The sequence below is a fragment of the Sarcophilus harrisii genome, chromosome 2, assembly GCF_902635505.1.
Source record: "Sarcophilus harrisii chromosome 2, mSarHar1.11, whole genome shotgun sequence".
NCBI lineage: Eukaryota > Metazoa > Chordata > Mammalia > Dasyuromorphia > Dasyuridae > Sarcophilus > Sarcophilus harrisii.
In genome coordinates, this window is record NC_045427.1 from 298,154,173 (window position 1) to 298,177,609 (window position 23,437).

At 33.6% G+C, this 23,437-nt stretch overlaps 1 protein-coding gene across 2 annotated transcripts in view; it reads left to right on the forward strand.

Annotated features, from left to right (window-relative positions):
* The first annotated feature begins 22,818 nt into the window (after positions 1–22,818).
* Positions 22,819–23,437, forward strand: part of LOC116421573 (centrosomal protein of 128 kDa-like) — a 95,262-nt gene continuing 94,643 nt past the window's right edge. For both annotated transcript variants that reach the window (XM_031952431.1, XM_031952432.1), the window contains exon 1: positions 22,819–22,912. In XM_031952431.1, the coding sequence (XP_031808291.1) occupies positions 22,898–22,912 (15 nt within the window). In that variant the 5' untranslated portion in view covers positions 22,819–22,897. The remainder of the gene's footprint in view (positions 22,913–23,437) is intronic.

Below are 23,437 nucleotides of genomic sequence, written 5' to 3' on the forward strand. Positions count from 1 at the left end.
GGGAAAACCCAAAGCATGTTTAAAATCAGTAGACAAAGAACAGTAGGCAGAAAGAGGAGGAGAGGGATTGGTAGAACTTGCATTCTTCTGAGAAAATAGGAATAGATAAGATCACCAATAGAAGGTTAGCATGGTGAAGGAATAGGGGTAGCATTTATTGGAGATCATGGGAATGGAGTGAGTGGGAGAATGATGTCAAGGAGTTTTGAGATGAAGAGAAAGGAATAAGTGGCAATTTGCATCAGATAGTCTGAATTTTCTCACTAATGTAAAAGATAAAGTCCTTAGCAGAGATTGGTGAAGTATGATGGGGAGGCGTGGGAGTCTTGAAGAGAAAAGTTTTGGAATAGCTTTTGTGGGGACAGGACCTCTCCTAGAGAATAACTAAGATGGGAATAAAAGGATTGCCCTGCTACTGGGAGGGCCCTGTTAAGGTTGGATTACACGAATTCATATTGTAGCCAGTTAGCATAGTTTTGAGACTTCCTCCCAGTTCTATTTAGCAACATGTGAATGGGAGCCAAGGAAGCAGATTGATAAGAACAATCTAGGGCTAAGGTTTTAGCAAGAGATGAACAGCAACAGGGCAAATGACTTTGAGAGTAGAGTTCAGTAGAAAGTTGACTTGGCTCACTATAGAATCAGGATTAGATGGAAAAGAAAGTGAAGTTAGAGCAAGGATAATGGTCTGAAACAGTAAGGAGGGATAAAGAAATTGAAGATCTCAATGAGAAAGAAAAATGGGCTTATGAAGGATGGAACATAGGTCCTTCAAGACAAAAAGCATAGCTAGACAGAATCCTTTTATACCTGCTTAATGAATTAATCTTCCCTTTCCCCACAATGACTGTTCCCATGGCAGTCTTAGTTTCCATCTTCTTGACTGTAGACCTTACTTCATGCGTGGTCTGTTTCTGAATTTTGCCATTTCAACTTTTTTGATATCCCTCATACCTCATCCCTTTCTCTTCACTCACTTCCCCTTTCAGGCATTCATCATCTCATTCCTGAACTATTATTATACTGGTTTCCTTGCCTCTTCTCCCACTTCTACTCCAATGAATCCTCCATACAGCTGTCAAAATGATTTTCGTAAAATGTAGATCTTAGTATTATTTAAATGCTTCATAATACTCAGCTAATTCTAGTTGATTCATCCAATAGAATATAAACTTTTCAGGTAGGGGACATTTCATCTGTTGTATTCTTATCCTCAATGCCTAGTATAGGGACTAGTACATAGCAGGGATTTAATAAAAACTTGATTGGTTAATTAGTTATAAATAATTCATATCTCTAATTTCATTTAATCCTCACAAGAATCTTGTAAGATGAATACTATAGGCCTTAATGTTATTCCTATTTTGTAGGAGAGGAAATAGATATTATGAATAATAAGTGTTGGCTATGAGATTTTTGTCAGATAATAAATAAACACCTAGTTCTTCTGACTCCTATTGCATTGCTTTCTCTCCTATTCAAATTATCTATATCATTAAGCTTTCTAAATTTCTTGTTGATTAAATATGAAGAAATGTTAATATTTACTATTAATAATAATATAATAGAATATGTTAAGAACCATACCATTTCAGATTGACCAGAGCAGTTCTTGGGTTTAAATTTATTGTCTTGGATGGCAGATGATCATGCCAAATTCTGGTTTTAGGATTATAATCTGATTTCTGATAGAAGTCATCCAGTGTTGAGAGAGGAAGTGCTACTTTATCCTAGAATAATGAATGACAGAAAACTGAGAGGAAGAATGATTCACTACTCTACAAACTTAAATTAAACTCAGTGGATTTAATATATTTTCATAGTATTTATATACATAGAGTTTTTATTTTCTCTTTTGAGTTTTTGGAAGGAAGAAAGGAGAACTAGATCGGGGCCTGTCAAAACTTTGGCAAACAGGGAAAACAATGTACTCTCAGATTCAGCAAGATAGCTTTCTCTATCAGCATCTGTCTGTCTATCTAACTTGCCTATTAGTTTTGTCTCCCAGGTGTCCAGATACAATTTTATTTCATGGCAGCAATATGTAGCATTTGGGTTTTTTGGTCTTTATTGCTTTATTTGTTTGTCTGATAATACATTAGGACAGGGGCAATCACAACTCCCTCTGTTACTTGGATTCAATTCAATTCTCTCTTCTGAAGGAATTAAAACAGATTCTGTCTCATAGTACTAACTGTACTAATCTTAAGTACTCTTAAAATAAACATATTTGCATTACAAAAAGACTATAAATCTTGTTTTTATCTATTATATCCACAACAAATACACACTGTTTTCACAATTTTGCAACATTCTACTTCACTCAAATACCTACAGTAATTGGGAAGAACTGGACTGCATCATTGTATATAGTTTATTCTTTATCCTTGTTTGAAACAGGATACAATACCAGAACAAGATAATTCTATGTTGAATCATTGTGTTTCCTGGCTCAGCTTTTGTTATCCAACTATTAACACATAATATACCAGTATCCTTAAAATTTTTTTTAAAAGTATATATATATATCACACTGTCTATATCTGTAGTCAAAAAGCTAGCAATAATTTGCACTTTTCCTTAAGATTCATAGAACTTGTCTTTTGGTTTGTTTACAATGGCTGCTGTTGGTTTTTATAGATTCTCTAAAAGTGTTAGTTCAATTTTAAGTTCTTATTTTATAAAGGTTTGATGGTATAAATGAGATTTAATAGTTTAAAACTATTTTAAGATTTTGGGGATACCATATATGCAATATGTTGTAAGGTGATGAAAGGTAATTAATTCAGTGACTGCCTTTATTTCTGAGTTGTCAGTGAAAATCTGAGACTATTTATAGAGAATCTTTAATGAGCATTTTCATGTAACTTTTACTTTCAGGTTTATTTTCATCATATAGCATAATAAGAATGCAGTATTTTGCAAAAAACAGTTCCTAGGTAACTGTTGGTTGTGGAATTGAGACATGAATCTTGCAAATGAGACACTCTTATTTACTTCTATTTCAGGTGTTTTCTGTTCAATAGCTGCATACTAGATCAATGTGATCTATCAGCCAAAATGTCTAAAAGTGTGGGATCCAAGTTTATTGGCCATTAATTTCACTCCTAAATACAAATTCAACAGTGTTGCTTTTCTTCAAGGGCAATACAGTTTTGACATCATCAAAAGAAGCCCAATTCCCAGAAAGAGGTAGATGATAGTTTTTCTATATTCTGTGCTGATAATACCACATTTGGAGTATTGTGTTCAATTCTGGGCAGCCCATCTAGAAAACCTACTGATAATTTGGAGGGAGCAAGCAATATAATGTTAAACTAATCATTCCATGTGAAAACTAATTGAAAAATCTGGTGATTTTTTTCCCTGGAGAAGAAGGGGAAGGATAGTGGTGATGATGAGATCTCAATGTTTTTTAAAGAACATAGGAAGAGAAGAGTATTTTATGTTTTGTTTTTAATGGCAGAAGTAGGAGCAGTGGGTAGGAGTTTTAAAAAGATATATTTAGCCTAAAATGAAGAGAAATATTCATATAGGTAGAGGATCCAGAATGAGCTACTTTTATTTGGTGTCTTCAAGAAGCTTTTGAAAGATTTGCTGAGGGTGTTGTAGAGAATATTCTTGGTCTGATATATTTTGGATTCAGTGGCCTATGGATTTTCTCCATCTCTGACTATGATTCTATGGTTACATGAGTATAACCCCTTAAACTTCTGAGGACCCTTTCACTTATTTCAAGGAATCATTCATGTTGATTATATCAAACTCAGCTACAGTTTCCCAGAGAATAACACATTATTTTAGTAATACTGTTCAGGACTCTCTGGATTCTTTTGAGCATTCCTGCATAAAATAAGTTAAATAAAACTGAGCCTATTTTATGCTACTGTATACAGTGATAATGTGGAATAGGTTATACAATACGATGTACTCTTACATAACTAACCAGACAATATACAATATGAAATATACCTTTGAGTAATTCAGCTTCTCAGAACTTCAACACTTGTGTTATAAATTGCAGAGCCAGCATTACCAAATACTTTCTAAGGATGATGAGCTCATTTTTAAAATATTGTTCTCCTTGATATCCTGTCTCTGCTGGGCACAACTCTTGATATTCTATAATAAGCATTCGCAAATGACTCTGTATAGAATCTTGCTAGTGTCTGAGCTACGTCAGATGCAATAATAGTTATCTTAGTGTGCCTTCTTGAAGACAGTAACAATCCCGTGGTGTTAGAAATCTTAATTGTATCTTCTTAGTTGATGTATATTATTATTATTATATATTATATACAGTATTATTATGTATTACATATGTTATATATATAATATAGATTATATGATGCTGAAAAAATACTCTCAAAATACTCTTTTCTGTGCTTGAAAATGTTACTATCTTAGATAAACATTTAAAAAATGCCATATTAGGTCAGAACTGTGCTTTATTCAACCCCTTTCTTTCTTGCTAATAATAGCAACAATGGGTATTTGTATAGGATGGGATCCGCAATATGATACTCATCTCAGATGGTTACAGATGTACTTTTAGGCAATCTTTATCTCTATCAACTATCTAACAGATATGGATATATTTAAATTTTCTACACTAATTGTTGGTATGATCCCCAAGTGTTTTTTTTTTAATTCTTTGTATGGTCGTATTGAAATATTTATTTAATCACGGAACTATCATTAGTATTTCTTCCATATTCTTTGATGTCAGGGAGCCACTTTTGCCCTTCAATAATACCATATAGTCAAAATACCTCAACACCTTTTCCCCTCAATGAAATGAGAGGTAAGGAGTTAAATCATCATACTTTGTTAACTCAGGGAGAGAAAAAGAGAAAATATGAGGCTTCCAATACAGAGGAAGGGAGATGGGTTGGAGAAGAAAGTCTAGGAAATACTAAAACCAATTGAAGGAGGAAAGAAAATCAAGACAAATGCCAATCAAAACAAGATAAATGGATCTACAAGAACAAAAACAAACTAGGAGATGGAATCCATTAATCAGAGAGCTATAAGATAGTCAGAATGCACAATTGGTTATTAGTAATATAGATAGTTGAGTGAATTGGGGATAAGAGGGTATGTTTGGGGTAATGATAAGATTAACTTTTCATGACTTATTTATTGTTGAAGGTGTTCTGCTGAGTCCTGGGGCCCATATACACATATTCCTTAATGTCTTTTACCCTTTTATTTGAGGTTATTCTGCAGACTGACAGCATTTAAATCCTTTCATTCACTGTAGGTACTTCTGAGTTGCATTTATCAGTACAGCATTATTTTGGATTGATTCTTGGAGAGTCAGTCACAGAAAGTTCTCACCATAATCATAAGTAATAATCCAAGAATGAAGAATGTGCAGGGGACAGAAGAGGAAATTATCATAAATTTCTTCATAGCTTTCTTTATTTTTTCCGTAAGTGGTAACAAAACTGTCTTTCACAATAGGCTTTTCAAGAATAAGGAACCTCTTTTAAAATCATTGCAAATAAGTTTAGTTATATTAACATGACTCTAGGAGAGCTAGTAAACATTACAGAATTAGTAAAGTGGAGTGGTTGATAGCTAAAAAGAAATATCTGTTAACAAAACTATAGAGACAGTGAAAAGTATTATGCTGAAGCTCTCCATCAACAAAGTTACTTGTTTGGGTTATTTGTTCTCAGATACTTTTTTCCTTGTTGGATAACTTTTAAGTATGTCAACTATGCATTTTGGCATGGTACTTGCCATGTTTAGTCAACATTTAATACTTTTTTCCATTATTAATGGCAGGTGACATGTCCATTAGTCTACCATTAAAAAAATATGACATTTGATGAATTTCTAACAGACGTAAGAAAAACTACTCCAACATATTGAGGGGCAGTCTCAAAATGCCTCAAAGATCAGATTGTTTTTCATTTCAACTTACAAAATATTTCCAAAAGAGCCAGCTCAATTTCAGGCCCTCCTCACATGTGATCTGAACTATTCTAACTGATCTCCATATTAACTTTCTTCCCATCTGTCCTCCAAATAGCTGATAAAATAACTTCCCTAAAGCATAGATATAATCATATCACTCTCTAGTTCAATAATCCCCAGTGGCCTCTAGGACAAAATACCAGCTCCTAAGCTTGACATTTAAAGACCTTCACAATGTGATCCCACTCTTGAGTTTTGAGACTTATTTTACTTTACACAGATTAATGTATCCTCAAAGCCTTGCCTTTCCCTGAACTTAATATTCCATTCCCTCCTTTTTACTATTTGTAGGCTAACACTAATTCCCACCTCCACCTAAAATGCATGAACTTCAGTATTTTCCTTTGGGAAGAACTTTATTGGTTATTCTAGTTAGTTTTCTTTCGTCCTTCAAATAATTTTATATTTATTCATCTCTGCACATATCCTATTTACTGGTAAAAATATAAATGTCTTGATATCAGAGCCTATGTATACATGAAGGTAAGGAGGAAGAAGGAAAGTATATTATTTGTATTCTGCAGGTGCCTTACCCATAGTAGGGATTTAATAACTATAAGTTAATTAGAATTAAATTGAATTGAATTGGATTCAGTCATGCTGTGGAATTTGTCTCTGCCTTTGTTGATAATTTATAGTTCTCTCATTTTCAGATTCTATAATGACTCTCTTTTTTTTATTATTTATACAAGCATTATCTTCCTCATTCCACTGGCACCCACAATTGAACACTTAAAAAAATTAAAACTTTATAATAAACATGTATATCCAAGCAAAACCTATTACCACATTAGCCATGTCCAAAAACAAAGGTTTTCTTCTTCATTTTAAGATCATCATCTCTTTGGATGTAGGTGAGTATCTTTCTTCATCATAGATCCTGGAATCATGGTTGATAAAAACACTGATCAAAGTTAATCTTATTAAATTAATCCTTCATCTCAATAACTTCCCTCTAAAATTGTCTCTAATATATTCACCATGTTTCTTATATAGCTGGTTTTGTATGTTGGTTCCTGCAATAGACTGAATTCCTAGAGAATAGGGATTGGCTTTTTTTGCCTTTGTTTGTATCATCAGCATTAATCCAGTACCAAGAATATAGCAGGCATTTAATAAATGTTTGTTTCTTTGGCTTTATACTATGAAGTCTTTTAAAACTGTTCATTTTAACCTTTTTATTTTTATTGTATGAATTGTTTTCCAAGGACTGCTCATTTCATTCTACATCAGCTCCATATGTCTTTTCAGCTGTCTCTGAAACTGTCCTCTTCGTTATTTTTTATGGTACAGTATTGTTCTATTATACTCATATCTCCTAATCCTGTCATTTATTCAACTAATCACCCAATTAATGGGAAACCCTTACTTTTACAATTTTTTTGCCACCCAATTCCAGTAACCTTGAAATGAAAAATGTCAACTGCATCCAGAAAGAGAATTATGGAGACCAAATATGCATTGAAATATAGTAAAAAAAATTTTTTTTTGGTTTTTTCTTTTTGTTTTTTTTTTCTTTCTTTTTTTTTTTCCCCTTTTGGTCTGATTTTTCTTGCACAACATGACAAATATGGAAATATGTTCAAGAGGATTATACATATTTAACCTAAATCAGATTACTTGCTGTCTTGGGGAGGGGAGAGATAAGGAAGAAAAATTTAGAACAAAATTTTGAAAGAAAAAAGTTTTACAAAAGTTTTACAAAGTTTACAAAAATGATTCTTGAAAACTATCTTTGCATGTATTTGGAAAAATAAAATAATATTTAAAAAACAATTCTTTGCCACCACAGTTATGACAAATAATTTTGCACATATATATCCTTTTCCCTATTTTTTAAATTTCTTTGTGAATATAGGACAAAGGACAAAAGATTTTGGGGGAAGGGGATCATTTTTGCTAATATGTGAAGTAGAACTCTCAGTTACTTTAAGGCACCATTTTGTGTATTAGTTTCCTAAAATAAATCTAGTTTCAGATTTAATTTGGGCTAAAACTGGTAACATAGTTATTTATAATTATATTCTCAATTATAATAATGTTTTGCCTACATGCTAAGACTCTAATGGAAATAAAGTAGTGTGTTTGAGGAGAAAAAAAAAGATACCTTATCCTATTCCTTTATTTATTTTGATATCTGTGGGAATTTGTGCATGTGTGTTTATTTGCTATGGTAAAATATATTTAAGTTTCTCTTATTTAAAGGGCATTAGAAATTGTAAAAAGCAATGAGAACCTATAATGAGATAAGGTTTAGTTGTTTTTATATGCATATATAACTTGAAAGCTTTATAGAGCATTTAATATAACCACAAGTTTGTACTGCTTATTTTTTTTTAAATTCCTGAAATTAAAGATAAGTCAGGTCTGAACTGGTGCATTAGTTTCCTAAGTGATATCTCTAAATCCAGTTTCTGCCCCCTCTAAACCATAGTCCACACAGCTTCCAAACTGATATTTCAAAAGTTCATTTCCACAGTTTTGTAAAGGTGAATGTTGAAAATTATCTCTGCATGTATTTGGAAAATTAAAGGCTATTTTTAAAAAGTTTACTTCCTCTGCTTGGGCAGCTTCTGTGGCTTTTCATTTTTCCATGAAATAATTTTGTTCTCCTTTGTTTTGCATTTAAAGCCTTTTACAAGCTGATTCTAGCCTATTTTTCTGGATTGACTGCATTACTCCCCTTCATCTATTTTATACTTAAGTTAACCTGTTCTACTTTCAGCTTCACAATGATATATCCCCTATTACCATGCCTTTGTAAGCTCTTGCATAGGCCTGGAATAGGCTTTACATCTGCCTCCTTCACCCTTCAATTCCTATGACAACTCAGCCTAATGATATCTCCTTCAAGGCACCGTGCTAAGTGCTAGGGAAATAAAGAAAGGCCAAAATAAAATAAAACAAAACAAAACAAAACAAAACCAGTCGCTGCTCTCCAAGAATTGAATCTACTTCAGGAGACAACATAGAAGCCAGCTATATACAAGTAAGATATATAGAGGATAGAGATAACTTTACATAGAATTTATTAAGTTAATAAGATTAAGTGAGAGTTCAGAGTTGTTATTCAGTCATTTCAGTTATGTCCAACTGTTTGTCACCCCATTTGGAGTTTTCTTAGTAAAGATACTGGAATAGTTTGTTATTTTCTTCTCCAGCTCATTTTATATATGAAGAAACTGAGATAAATGGGGTTAAGTGACTGTCTAGGGGTCATATTTGTGTTCTGTTTTTTTGACTCCAGGCCTGGTGCCATCTAGCTGCCCTAACACTACAGAGACAAGCTGCAGAAAAAGGAGTAAAGAGGCATGCTGTGTGAGAACCATAGATAGTGTGATGGATGGAAGCAGGCAATGTTGAGGAAGAGGATGGTGAGGGGACTGGTGTTGGGAGCACTTTAGTAGCATGGTTTCTTAGAAGATGGAAGAGTACTGGGGTGATAGTGGGAAGGTAGGACAGAAATTTGATATCTGATTTTTATAGGATTTTTTTTGGGGGGAAAAGATTAACCCACCTATTCTATCTTGGCATTAGTTCATTAACATATCCAAATCATTTCAGAATTGTCATTAAAACTTTACAATTATCATATATCATACAATTTGTAAATTATTCCCCTTTAGTTTTGGACGATTTATATGTGACTTCTTTGCAATTTAACTTTTTGCTATTGCTACTTTATACTGCTTCTAAAGTTACTATACTTGACTAGTAGAGGGGAGATTAAGGGGGATCAGAACAAGATCCAATTTTAACACAGAGCAAGGCAGAAGTCTCAATTTATGGCATTAATTTTTACCTCAGCCTTCACATGCTTTGCCAGTAATTGCTAAAGTTACCATCACTGAGTTTTTTCTTCACCATCATACATTACAATTTCATTGTTTAGCTTCAGATTTCAATTAAATTCAACAAGCCTTTATTGAAACCTACTATGAAGGCTCTGTGCTAAGTGCTGGGTATTCAAAGACAAAAACAAAAATACTTCCTGCCCTCAGAGGAACTAACATTATATTGAACCAGACTTAAATGTTGGCTTGAGAATGGAAGTCACTTAAGGTTGTCAAAATAGAATGTTTCACCAACATTCAATTTGCATCAAGAAAAACTATTGCTTGTTGATTGATTGAATGATCAAGCAATCTAAGCATGAAAGTCACCTTTTCGGTGGGATTGATCCAGAAGCCACTAGAATGAATTGGAAAGGGGAGTATAGTTCATGATTTATCTGAAATGTACATGAGTACATTCTCTCTCTCTCTCTCTCTCTCTCTCTCTCTCTCTCTCTCTCTCTCTCTGCCTCTGTCCCTCTGTCTCTGTCTCTCTCTGTCTCTGTCTCTCTCTGTCTCTGTCTCTGCCTCTGTCTGTCTCTCTCTCTCTCTCTTTTGCTGTCTCTCTTTCTCTTTCTTTCTCTCTCTCTGTCTCTCTCTCTCTCTCACACACACACACACACAAACACACACACACACACACACACACACACACAAACACACACACATACACACACATACACACAATTTCCAAGAAAGAATTGGTAAGGACCATATATTGGGGAGATTTTATTGTTGGAACGAATGGAATTGTAGGAGGAAAATTCACCTGTTTTGAGACAAAAGCCCCCTAAAGACAAGGTAGCTTCCTGTTTGTTCTATGTCATTTTAGGGACATAGGTTGAAGTCACATTTCCTAGTACTATTCCAAAGCAGAAACAGCCTGTCAGTCTCTGATTTAGATCTCACTTGTTGGTGGTAGGTTAAAAACCAATACATTTTCCGAGATATGGGAATGAGGTATCCTGAAGCCATGGGAAATTCAATGTTATTGTGTTTGCAAGCACAATATTGTAATTATTGTAAGGCCCAAATCCAGGCTAGATATATAAAAATAGCAGTGTTCTTTCAAGCGAGTATTCTATCAAACTTGCTATTATGTCCATCTTTTCTTCTGATCACAAGCTTGTCCCTGGTTCTGAAAAATATCATAATATATTCCTTTGACCCAGCACTCTTTGATTTACTTTTGGAGGGTACTAACATGGTTCCCAAGAAATATGTTCAAAGGTTGAAGGGTTCTTAAAGATGGACCCTCATGCCACTTCCTGACATCCCTTTTACCCAGAAATACACATGGAAGGAGGAAGCTGCAGGGCATAGCTTACAGAGCTGTTGTCTTCAGTGTATAAGATTTGATGGCAGGAGAATGCAAATTGCTAAGGTTGTCAAAATGGAATGTTTCACCAACATCCAATTAACATCAAATAAAACCATTGAAGGAAAAATAAAAGTGGTCACTTTGAGTACCTGCACTTGGGGGCTATACCACACACCCCAAACAGACAGTAGGCTGTAAACTACTCATTTATTGGACAATTTGGGATGTGTCTGCAGACCAGCATGTTGTTTCAGTGTCTGAGACAAACCACAAAGGATAACCATACTTTTGGAATGTTGTTTTTCCTCCTAACCTGTGTTTTTGGTAGTGGTGTTGGATCAGAAACCTATAACTCACCATGGGAAAGTTTGAAACACACCCAATTTTGCACCAGTGGGTGGCAGCAGACTGGGCCGAAAAGAAAATGATTTTACTACTCATGAGAATTAGGACTTCGGAGGCTAATGGCAGTATATGAGGATCTTGTCAAAAATATATTTTTTGAGTTTTATAATATGATTTCTTATTTTCCGTACAGTATTCTGATTTTATTGTTGATTTTGGGTGGTCATAAAATATAAAAGCCAAGACACATGTTTGTTTGTTTTTTAATAGTTTGGACTTAAGCAAGGGTTTATAATAATAGTATTTATTTTTTACTAGATTAATAAAAGAAGAAGAAAATGTGCTGACAAATTTTATACTGTAGCTCAGAACTTGTTCCATTTCTTGTTATCATCATATTTTTGTTCTGTGTGATAAGTTGGTAAGATCTAGTGAAAAGAATATTAAACTTCCTTGGAAGACGAGTTCACGTTCTGATTTTGCAAACAAATGACCCCAAAAGAAAGTCATTGCTTATCTTTAAAATGGTATTGATAGCCTTCTATGATCGAGGTTGGAAAAAAAGTGTTTTAGAAAGCATAAAATAAAAATAAACTACTGTTTACAATATAAATTATAATTTATATGTAACATATATTAAACATATATAATTTATATAATATAAATGTATATAAACAAGGTAAAAACCTTTTCTGTTGCCTGGATATTTACCTTTTATTTTACATATTTAGAGACCAAATCTGTTTTGTGCTACTTCTTATTGTCATTCAATTTCATATGGTCACTTAGTGCCCTTAAGCCTTCTCATTATATTTTGGTATTGTCAAAACATAAAATAAATTAGGTAACAGTCCCCTCTCCATTCAGGAGACATGAGAACTTATTTCATCTGTGATAGAGTTTGAAATGATTTGTTGTTTTTAAGGAAAGTTAAAAGAGAAAAAGATGATTTTTCTAATTAGGTTTTCAGTGATCAGGGTTGATCATTGTTTTTACTCAGAAGGTAGAGATTCTTTGCAAATGTCTAGATAAATGCTATTCTGTCTTTTGTTGTTGGCTTAGTTTTATATTAACCCCTGAACATATATGACTAGTAGACATTTACTTGTTAGAAAAAAAAGAGATTTTAAGAAAATCAAGTCATTATTAGAAGTTGCTCTCTTTAATCTTTACCCTACCTTTCTTCTTTGATGTTATTCACTTTTTCACATTTTTGTGTTCCAACTAAACTGATCATCTAATTGTTGTTTTTTTTTTCTCATTTCTCTGTACCCTTACCCATATAGGTTGCCTTGGCTGGAATGCACTCTATCAAGTGCATGTTCCGTTTTAGGCACCTCTAGGTGTTGAAAACTTTTTCTTTGTTAAAATTTTGTATACGATGCACACTTAATACATGTTTTTTGAATCTTAATCAGGTTTCAAGGTCCTAGTGTAGGGAATATCCCAAGGTCCTTAAAAGAAAGATTAAAAAAGGGCATAGATGCCATTATATTGCCTGGATTTATTGCCAGTACTCATTACCTCAATTGGTGCTTGTGCTAGGGTCAGCTTAGAAGTTGCACTAAGTGATTGCTAAGGTCCCTTCCATATATATATATATATATATATATATATATATATATATATATATACCCATTTTGTTGGTTGTTGGTTGATAAGCATTTATCAGATACCCTGCTAAGTAGTGAAGATACAAAGACGACAACAACAACAACCCTTTTTTCATGGAGCGCATGGTCCAGTGGTGGAAACAACATTCAGATAATTGTATTGACTAATGTGGAAATATATTTTTGCATGATTGTATATGAATAGCCTGTTATCAAGTTTTTTTACCAATTTAAGGAAGGGAGAGAAAAGAGTGGAAGAGGGGAAAAAAAATGGAACTCATTTTTTTTTTAAATGAATGTTAAAAATTGTTTTTACATGTAATTGCGGAATTTTTTTTTTAATGATAAAAAAGGCAGCTAGATGGCGTAGTTCAAATCTAGGAGAACTTAAGTTCAAATCCAGCCTCAGATACTTACTTACTGATACTTATAAGTTTGTACCCAAATTGCCTCACCAAAACAAAAACAGAAACCAAAACGAAAAAACTATGTACAAACAAAATATATACAGGATAAAACAAGCTAATTTAATTAGTTAAGATAATTAAGGGAAAAGCACTAATAATAATAGAAATCAAGAAAGGCTTCTTGTAGAAGGATGAATTTTAACAGGTAGTTGAAGAAAGACAGGAGAGCCAGGATATTTAGATGAAGAGGGACAGAATTTATTGGGGAGGCAGCCAATGAAAATATGCATTTAAGAAATGGAATATTTTGTATGAGAAACAATAGGGAAGCTAATGTTGCTAGATCTTACATTATGTGCAAAAGGGGTGTAAAGTGTAAGAAGGTTGGAAAGGTAGGTTGGAACCAGGTTATGATGAATTTTAAAAGCCAAACAAGTTTTGTATTTGAACTTTGAGGTAACAGGGAGCCATTGGAGTTTATTGAATAGGGAGATGTCATGATCAGACTTGTGCTTTAGGATAAATACTTAGTTTGATAACTGAGAGGAGGGTAGATTGGAACAGGTAGGAAGATTAATAGCAAATCTGTCACAATAATTCAAGCACAAAGGGATGAGTACATATACCCATGTATTAGAAGCATCAGGAAAAAAAAAAAGCAGGGGGAAGGGAGGAATATATGAAAAGCTATAATCAACAGGCCTTCATGACAGATGAGATGTAGGGGATGAGAGAGAGAGTGAAGAATTTGGGGTGATACCTCATTTGTATATCTGTACTTGGCAGGATGATGGACTCCTTCATAGTAACAGAGAAGCTAGGAAGAAGGGAAGGCCCTAAGGTTAAAACATTTAAGTTCAGCTTTAGATATACTAAATTTAAACTATATATGAGATATCTAGTTGGAGATGTGAGATTGGAAGTAGGAGAGAGGTAAGTACTAAATAAGTAAATCTTAGAATAGGGGAACTCGGGGCAGAGCCCAGAGTTAGTGGATATGATCTGGACAAAGAATAAACAAAGGAGACTGAAGAGTGGTCCAGCAAAGAGGTTTAAAAAAAAGGATTAGACTTGAGGAAAAGACTTTAGACTTGCCAATTAGGAAATCATTGGTAAATTTGGAGAGAGCAATTTCAATAGAATGGTGAGATCAGAAGCCAAACCATTAAGAGAGAGAAAAATAAGCGGAGGCACCAATTGTATGTGGCTGAGGAATTTTAAAAAGGAGAGACATAGAACAGTAGCTAATAATGGTGGAGAATTTTTTTGAGGATAAGGAAGTCATGTCATGTTGGTATGCAGTACAGTAGACATGTAGAAAGTGAAGATTGGTGGGAAAGTACTTAGAAAATGAAAGATACAAAGAAGATACAAACATCAATAAACAGTGAGCCTTCTGGTTGCAGATGCGTTATCCTTATAGAATCTAATGGAAGCTCTGTCTAAGATTACCTTAGTCAAATGGATGGATATGGAAACTAGTAATAGAAGAAAATTAAATGAAAATCAGTAGAACTCTCCAATTTCCATCAATATGTCTCACTTCTCTTCTTACATGGGACTTTTTTCCCTGAGATTTTTATGCCATTTTGGGTTAGCAACAGTTTATTTCAAGTACTGGGTGCTACCCAATGAAAATATACAGGGCTATTACCTTCCTAACCAAAACTCCTTTCATTAACAAATGTTGATGGAACCACATTTAGCCACACCAATTTTCATGGCCCTTGACTTGATGTTTGTATTGAGCAACAAATCAGAGAATAATCAGGAAAAACATGCCAAAAGAGAACAAATAGGAAAGCAATTCCTTGGCTTTTGTGCAGCTTTTTTGTATTAAAGATTGTGACAAAGAACAAAATAAAATATTGTAATAAGTGGCACTAATTGCTTCTCCCTCTCCCCCCTCCCACTACCTTATTATACATTCTCATCTGCATCCCCAGTACACATCTGGGGTCTTTTTTCTCTTGTTTCTATGTATAGTATCATATTTGCTTTTCAGCAATACCCTGTAGCTATATTTCAGCAACACAGATTAATAACACTACATCATTCCACATGTGTGCACCTGAATACTACACCTACTAATTTAATAATTGCCCATAGTAATAATGCATTTGAAGAACATAGTTGTGAGGTAACGTTCATTTATTTAAACAGAAGCCACTTTCAACTCACATCTTTTGGAACCCTGAGGATCTGGTACAATGGAAAGTAGGCTGGTTTTGGAGTCAAAGGACCTGGTTTCATATCCTTTCTCTGATACTTATTACTGGTATCCTTAGGGAAGCTACTTTATCTCATCTGTCAACAGAAACATCAGATAGAAATTCTCCAAGTTCCCTTTCAGCTCTAACTTCCTTGGGGAATGGACAATGACTTAATCTCTTCCTTTTTTTGATATCTCATCTTCCACCTCTGCACCTCCACTCAGGGTATGCTCCATGCCTCACTTCCTCTTAGACTTTCTAGTTTGTATCACGTTTGAATTTAGGTGCCTTTTCATGAGGTCTTTGATGAATCTTCCCCTATTTTTATTGAGACTTCATTGGTTTAAGGGATTGTTGAATCTACCAATTTAGATTAACAATATTTCTGTAACTTGTAGTCCTCATGAGTTTCCTAGGACAACCTGCCATAAAAGATGAAGTAATTTATTAAGAGACACACAAGTATTTATAAGAGATAAGATGTGAATCCAAGCCTTCCTTGCTCTGAATCCAGCTGTCTGCTCCTTCAACCTGACTTACCATATTTACTTTTTATTTGCTTTTGTATATACATGTCGCATCCTTTTAGTAGACTGTAAGCTTCTTGATGGCAGGGGTTTGCTTTACTTTGGTCATTTTAGCTACAGTGCTTGGCACAGTTCTTTTCCCATAGAAGATACTTAAGAAATGTTTATTAAGCTGGTTTAATTTATATGGCATAGTGCTACATATGGGAAGATACAAAGGATTATAAAAACATATTCCATGCCTATGGAGGACTTAAGTCCAGATGGAGACTCAAGATAAACACATATGAAAAATTAAATAATAATATGAAAAATGATTTTTACTTTATTTTATTTTTAATAACTTTTTTCAAAATATATGCAAATATAGTTTTCAACATTCATCCTTGCAAACCTCATGTTCCAAATTTTTTCTTCCTCTCTTTCCCACTCCTTCTTCTAGACAGCAAGTAATCCAATATAGGTTCTAAACATATTTCCACAATTATCATACTGCTCAAGAAAAATCAGATCAAAAAGGAAAAAAAAGAGAAAGAAAACAAAAAACAAGCAAACAAAAATGATGAAAATACTATGTTGTACTTCATATTCAGTTTTCACAGTCTTCTTTCTGGGTATAGATGTCTCCCTTTATCACAAGTCTATTGGAATTGGCCTGAATCACCTCACTGCTGAAAAGAGCCACATCCATCAGAATTGATCATCACTTAATCTTGTTGTTGCTACATACTATGTTCTCTTGGTTCTATTCACTTCACTCAGCATCAATTCATCTAAATCTCTCCAGGCATTTCTGAAATTATCCTGCTGATTGTTTCTTTCAGAACAATACTATTCCATAACATTCATAACATTTTTGCACATGTGGGTCCTTTTCTCTTGTTTTATGATCTTTTTGGGATACAGGGCCAGTACAGACACTGCTGTATCAAAAAATATGCAGTTTTATAGCCCTTTGGGCATAGTTCCAAATTGCTCTCCAGAATGGTTAGATAAATTCACAATTCCACCAAAAATGTATTAGTGTCCCAGTTTTCCCACATTCCCTTAAACATTTTATCATTATCATTTCCTGTCATGATTCTTATTTTAATGAGTGTATTTGGAACATGAATGGAGTTAACGCTTTAAAATATGATTACAATGAACAAAAACTTGTTTTGAAGATGTCACTAAGCTCCAGATAACAGACCTGTTATTTCAAGCATTTTTTTCTTTTTTGGGGAAAAAAAAAGTTTTGAGTATAACAAAGAATTTAGGTACTGTTCTAGAATTACTTGTAACAGATTTTTAAATTAAATTTTTCTCAGTGAAGAAAAACTGATTTTTTTTCTCCCTCCCATCTTCTTCCACTTATTGGGGGAAAAAAAGAAAGAAAAAGACGATACCTTGTAATAAATATGCTTAATGAAGCAAAACCAATTCCCACATTGACTATATCTGGAAAACATATCTCTTCTTATATCCTGAGTTCATCACTTTTCAGTCAAGTGGTAGTTAGCATGTTTTGCATCATTGATGATCTGGGGTTGTGAATAATAATATTCATTAGAATTCTTATGTCTTTCAAGGTTGTTGTCTTTTTATTAGAATTTGGCCATTATCACTTATCCCCCTTTTTAATTATCTGGACATCAGTTGAATTTGATTTTATCTTAAGGAAAAAGATAGAAAAACGTTTATGTTTTAAGATGCTTTAGTTCCTTCAGTGAATCTGTGGTCTCTTCAGAATGGATATTCCACAGTTGATCCATGTTTATCCAGTCTATTCAATTCTTGTCTGTGTTCTTATAAGTTTGACTATGATGATGATGATGATAGTAACAAAAACAATAATTAAATTGTTTATAGAATGTTTGCTATGTGCTAGACACCGTGTTAAGTACTCTACAATTATTATCTCACTTGTTCCTCTCAGCAACTCTGAGAGTTACTATTATCATCCCAATTTTATACATGAGGAACTGAAGTGACTTGCTCAGGGTAACATAATGATATCTGAGGCCACATCTGAACTCAGTTCTTCCTGCTACTGGGGCTCTATCCACTGTGCCACCTAACTCTCTCTGATAATTCATTTCTCTGGGCCCTAAAAATGCTTCTGTTCTCTCTTGGACCTCTTCTAAATATACTTAAATATTCTAGATGTTCTAACCCAGCTGCTTTCTTCATGCCACTATACTCACTAAAGAAGCACATCTGGTCCTGACAAGTCTAAGTCCAAATGTGATAGGTCCACTGTCCCTAATAGTGGGAAAAATTGTTTTAAAATCCCTACAGATCTTTTCCTTTTTTTGGCTAATTATTCTTTTAGTTTCATCCTTCAGTGTCCTCAGGATGACTTTATTGAGTTGTATTTTCTTTCGTTTTCTTTAAGCTTATTTTTCTTCCCCTTTCATAGCTTCTATTTTATGTGCAATTTCATAATCTTCTACAATCCTTTTTCATAAATTTTTATAGACTAACTTATATTCCAAACCAAAGTTGTTCTTTGGCTGTCACATTCCTTTGGCAAGCAGGTCAAGTATTACTGACTGAGGCAAAATTTAGACTCTTTTGATCTTATCATGAACTACAAAAGTGTTAAAATTAGCATCAACATCCTTTCGTTTATCTTTTTTTCTTTCCTTCCTTCCTTCCTTCCTTCCTTCCTTCCTTCCTTCCTTCCTTCCTTCCTTCCTTCCTTCCTTCCTTCCTTCCTTCCTTCCTTCCTTCCTTCCTTCTTTCCTTCCTTCTTTCTTTTCTTCCTTCCTTCCTTCTTTTCTTCCTTCTTTTTTGGTGTCATTAAGATGGTTAAATACTTCACTTTAGTGTGGTAACTGCATAATATATAATTTTTTTTTCATTGTTCTAGCTTTACCACTGGCAAGTCCTTTCTCAGCCTTAGTTTTCTCACCTGTGAAATGGAAATAAATGATATCACCTAATTTATGTAGTTATTGTGAAGATTAAATATGTAAAGTGCTTTGTAAACCTTAAAACATTAGATGAAGGCTAGCAATTAGTACTTTGTGTTAATTTTGAATGTTGCTCTAATAAGCCAATGGTCTAATTATAAACAGCTAATTCAGAAATGACTTCTCAATTATTAAGTAGTCATTTGCTGTCCATTATAATATAGTTAATTTTCCAGTATAATGTAGTGTTTATAACATCCAGAAACTTCCTATTTTTTCCTCTTCAGAAGTATGCATGATATACAAGGATAAAGGATTCCTTGTTCTGTATACATCTTTGTCCTCTCTCATTCCTTATTCTTAAACCTTTTTTTCAGTGTTTGTCAGCATCTTCATCTATGCCTATTTTTGCATTGGGGTCATTGAATTGTTATCAAAATATATTTTGATTTAATGTGAAGTATCTCCTTGAGTCCTTCATAGAATTTCCTCATCATAAATAGTGCTATATAAAAATGACAATATTTTTCTTTGTGGTCTTTTTTTGTAAATATCATGTTAAGTATCACACTGTAAAGTTACCAAATAGCCCTTATATTTCTTGTTGCATTTGGACAGATAATAATATCAATGCTGCCAACTCTTTTATTTGCTTCTTTAAGGAGAACATCGCCTGTTAGTTGCAACTGCCTTTTGTCTTCTAATTTAAAAAATACATGCTGTTAAATAAAAGCTTAAACTCTTTGCCATTGTTCTTGTTGGTGGCTAACAGGTGTTCTCTTAAAGTAATCTGGATTTTCAGAATTTAGAAGCAGCCTTTTAAACTTTAGATTCTAGGGATTATTATATTTGAAGGAGACTGAGAAGGCATATACATTTTTCATATTTCCTTCTCAGACAGATCATATCTTAATGTAACCCAAGATTAACAGTGATTTTGAGTTCAAATGAGTGGAATGTCTTTATATTTTTTATTGGACAATTCAAATGTGGCTAAAAGTTGCATTTATAGCTTGAACAGAGTCATATATTTTAAATTCAGCTCCCTTAGATTATTGAATTATTATAACAAAAACTTACCATGAAAATGTGTAAAAATATAGGGAGTTAGTAGTTTAGTCACTTTTCTTTGATACAGCTTTATTCTACAGAGGTTATGCAATTTTCTTAGAGCCAGCTAAACCTCAAGGTTATCTTCATGCCATAATAAAGGGCCTCTAACAGATTGTGCCACAAAGTTGTCATTTATCTTAATTTTATAATCAATAGAGCTCAATTTACAGGAGATTTCAACAGAAACATATGCACAAGTTTAGAGAACAAGTAACTCTCCTTGTATTTCTTTACAGTCATGCTTGCTACCCCTTTGTAAGTTCCTCTGGCTAATGAGCCTCAGAAGATCATCTCCACTTCTAAACTGTGTCTCTTCAGTAATTCTGAAATGCTATTTTTAGTACTTGTTGAGGATCATTGTGGCCATCTGCTCAGCTTTTTGAAGGGCTGTCTGTCATATGAAAAAAATATTAGATCTGTCCTTTTTGTCCCAGAGTACGGAATGAAAGGCAGTGGGCAAAATGTAAGCTGCCTTCTAGGAGAATCAGTGGGCAAACCTCTGGTTTGCCTCCAAAGCTTCCCTTTTATTTATGGTAGCCACTTGTCAGGGGTATTATAGATGCCGAATTAGATGACATCTCTCAGATGTTTTCCACCTCTAAAATTCTCTGATTCTATGAAATAAGCCATCTTTGGTATGTTCTTTGCTGAATAGTATAACATTATTTTACATAAGTTTGCCACCCACTGAAATATTGTTTCCTGCTATATATAGTATGGTGCCCATAAAATGTTTGCATTCATCTTTCTGTGACATTTATTGAATTTTTGCAAGTTATATTTTTCTTTCATGTGGTGTAACGTCTTGGTGAGAATATCAATCAGCAGAGTAAGGTAAATGCTAATATTTTAATGTGTGCTATTGTAGGTGTTTCTTGTCAGTTTCCATCCAAGTTCTGACTCAGCCCAACCCTCGTTATTTGGTGAGATCCAATAAGATCACAGCACTGAGTGGTGTAGCTGTAGGCAGCAAATACTGTGTGCCAAATAGATTTTCCTTTATAGTAAGTTCATAAATGAATGTAGGGCACTGAGGCACCATAGCCATACCATCTTTTTGGTTGACTGCTTTCCTTTTTTAACCACTGATTTCTATAAGATGTTGCCAACTTCTTGGTCTGATGTAGCTTCAGTGATGCCCACCCTTTTTGGTAGGAAGTGATAATTATTGTGACTCTGATGTTAAGGTAGTGTTTCTTCTTCCATTAATAGATTCACTTTCGCCTCCACCCATCATTCCAATGGGCTCCAATATGGTTATTTAAAAAAAAAAAAGTTGGCTGTGGAATAGAATTTGGCTAGTGAAGTTGCATTGGATGAGCAAATGGTTTGTTTCTAATTTTCTTTAAAAGGGAATTTTCTTTTTTCAAAAAAGACATTTTGGACTACTTGGAAGTTTAGAAGCAGTGAATTAAATAAATAAAACATTTGTATTATTTAAGAAGTATAACTGAATCCTAGTGAATTTCATGGTATCTAGAGTCAAATATATCTTCATATTAATACACACACACACATATATCTATATATCTATCTATATCTATCTATCTATCTATCTATCTATATATACATATGCAAGTAAACACCAAACATATACAAAGAAGTATCAAGTAATTAGGGAGAAAAAAAAAAAACTCTTACAATTAAGTAAATGGGATCAGGAGACAGGAATGGAGAAATAGAAAGAAGACTGAATTTAGAGTTAGAGATTAGATTCAAATCCTGGCTTCTTACTTTTGTGATCTTGGGCAAGTCATTCTACTGCCAAAGGCCTCATTCTTCTCATTTATAATGTCAAAGGATTGGGCTAGTTGATCACTGATCCCTTCCACTTCTAAATCTGGCAGTCTTGGAAGTCTTGAAAGTTCTATACTCTGTACAGAAAATGGCATATGAACTGAGTCTTAAAGGTACATAGGAATTCCAAATGACAGACTTAAGTTTGGCAGGGCTCCTATGACTATGATATTTTCTTTTCTTTTAAAATTTTTATTAATAGCATTTTATTATTTTCCAATTATATATAAAATAGTTTTCAAAATTCATTTTTGAAAGATTTTAAATTCCAAATTTTTCTCCCTCTTTCTCTTTCCTTTCCTCTCCCCAAGACAACAAATACTCCAGTATGAGCTGTACCTGTACAATTATATTAAACATTTTCATATTAGTCATTTTGTGAAAGAAAAGTCAGAACAAAAGGGAAAAATCACAGAAAGAAAAAACAAAAAATAAATTTTAAAAAGTAAACTTTTATCCTTTGATCTGCATTTAGTCTCCATCTTTCTCTGGATGCAGATGATATTTTCCATCACAAGAGTTTTGGAAATGTCTTAGATTACTGTATTGCTGAGAAGAACTAAGTCTATCATAGTTGTTCATCGCACAATATTGCTGTTACTATATATAACGTTTTCCTGTTTCTGCTCACTTTACTTAGCATCAATTTATACATGATTATTATCTTTTCATCAGTTATTTGCACATTCACTACCCTCTCATTTCCCTCTAGCTTGGCTTTTCTTACATAATGAATGAAATTGCATCGACAACAAGGAGTAATTTATTCTTTCAATATATTTAAAGGTTGTTTTTATCTGATTTGTTATAGATCTTCTGGAAAAGAATCAGAAAAAAGATGAAGAAATGGAATATCTACAGGTAAAGCCATGAATTGCAGTATTTTCCCTGCTGAATTATTTAAGCTTAAATCCCATTATGTATATACCTTCATTAGTGCTATTAAATATTTTCACATACAATATACTATGGCAGTATTTTGAAAATTAAATGCTGGACACATTAAAATTGAATTTCCTTGGGGTCCATAAAATTGTAGAGAGTGGAGAAAAGGGAAGTCTGATCTACAGCAACACAAAGGCCTACTATACATGCTAACATTTGTGATTTGTGATCTGCATTGCTGGAAGCAGCACTTAACATTGACAAAACTGTATTTCCTTCAGATGTTGAAGTCTCTATCCAAGTTTTTATTTAGCCCAACTATAACCACCCTCAAAGAGGTTTGATTAATAACACAGAGGTTGGTGACATTTGAAAGTGAGATCAACTTGCCCTCAAGACCCTTTCCCCTGAAGCAGGATTAATAATGGGAGATAAAGCCTTAGAGCCTATTTGTTTGTGTAAAGGGTTCAATTACTGTGCCAGAGACATGACTATGAATGT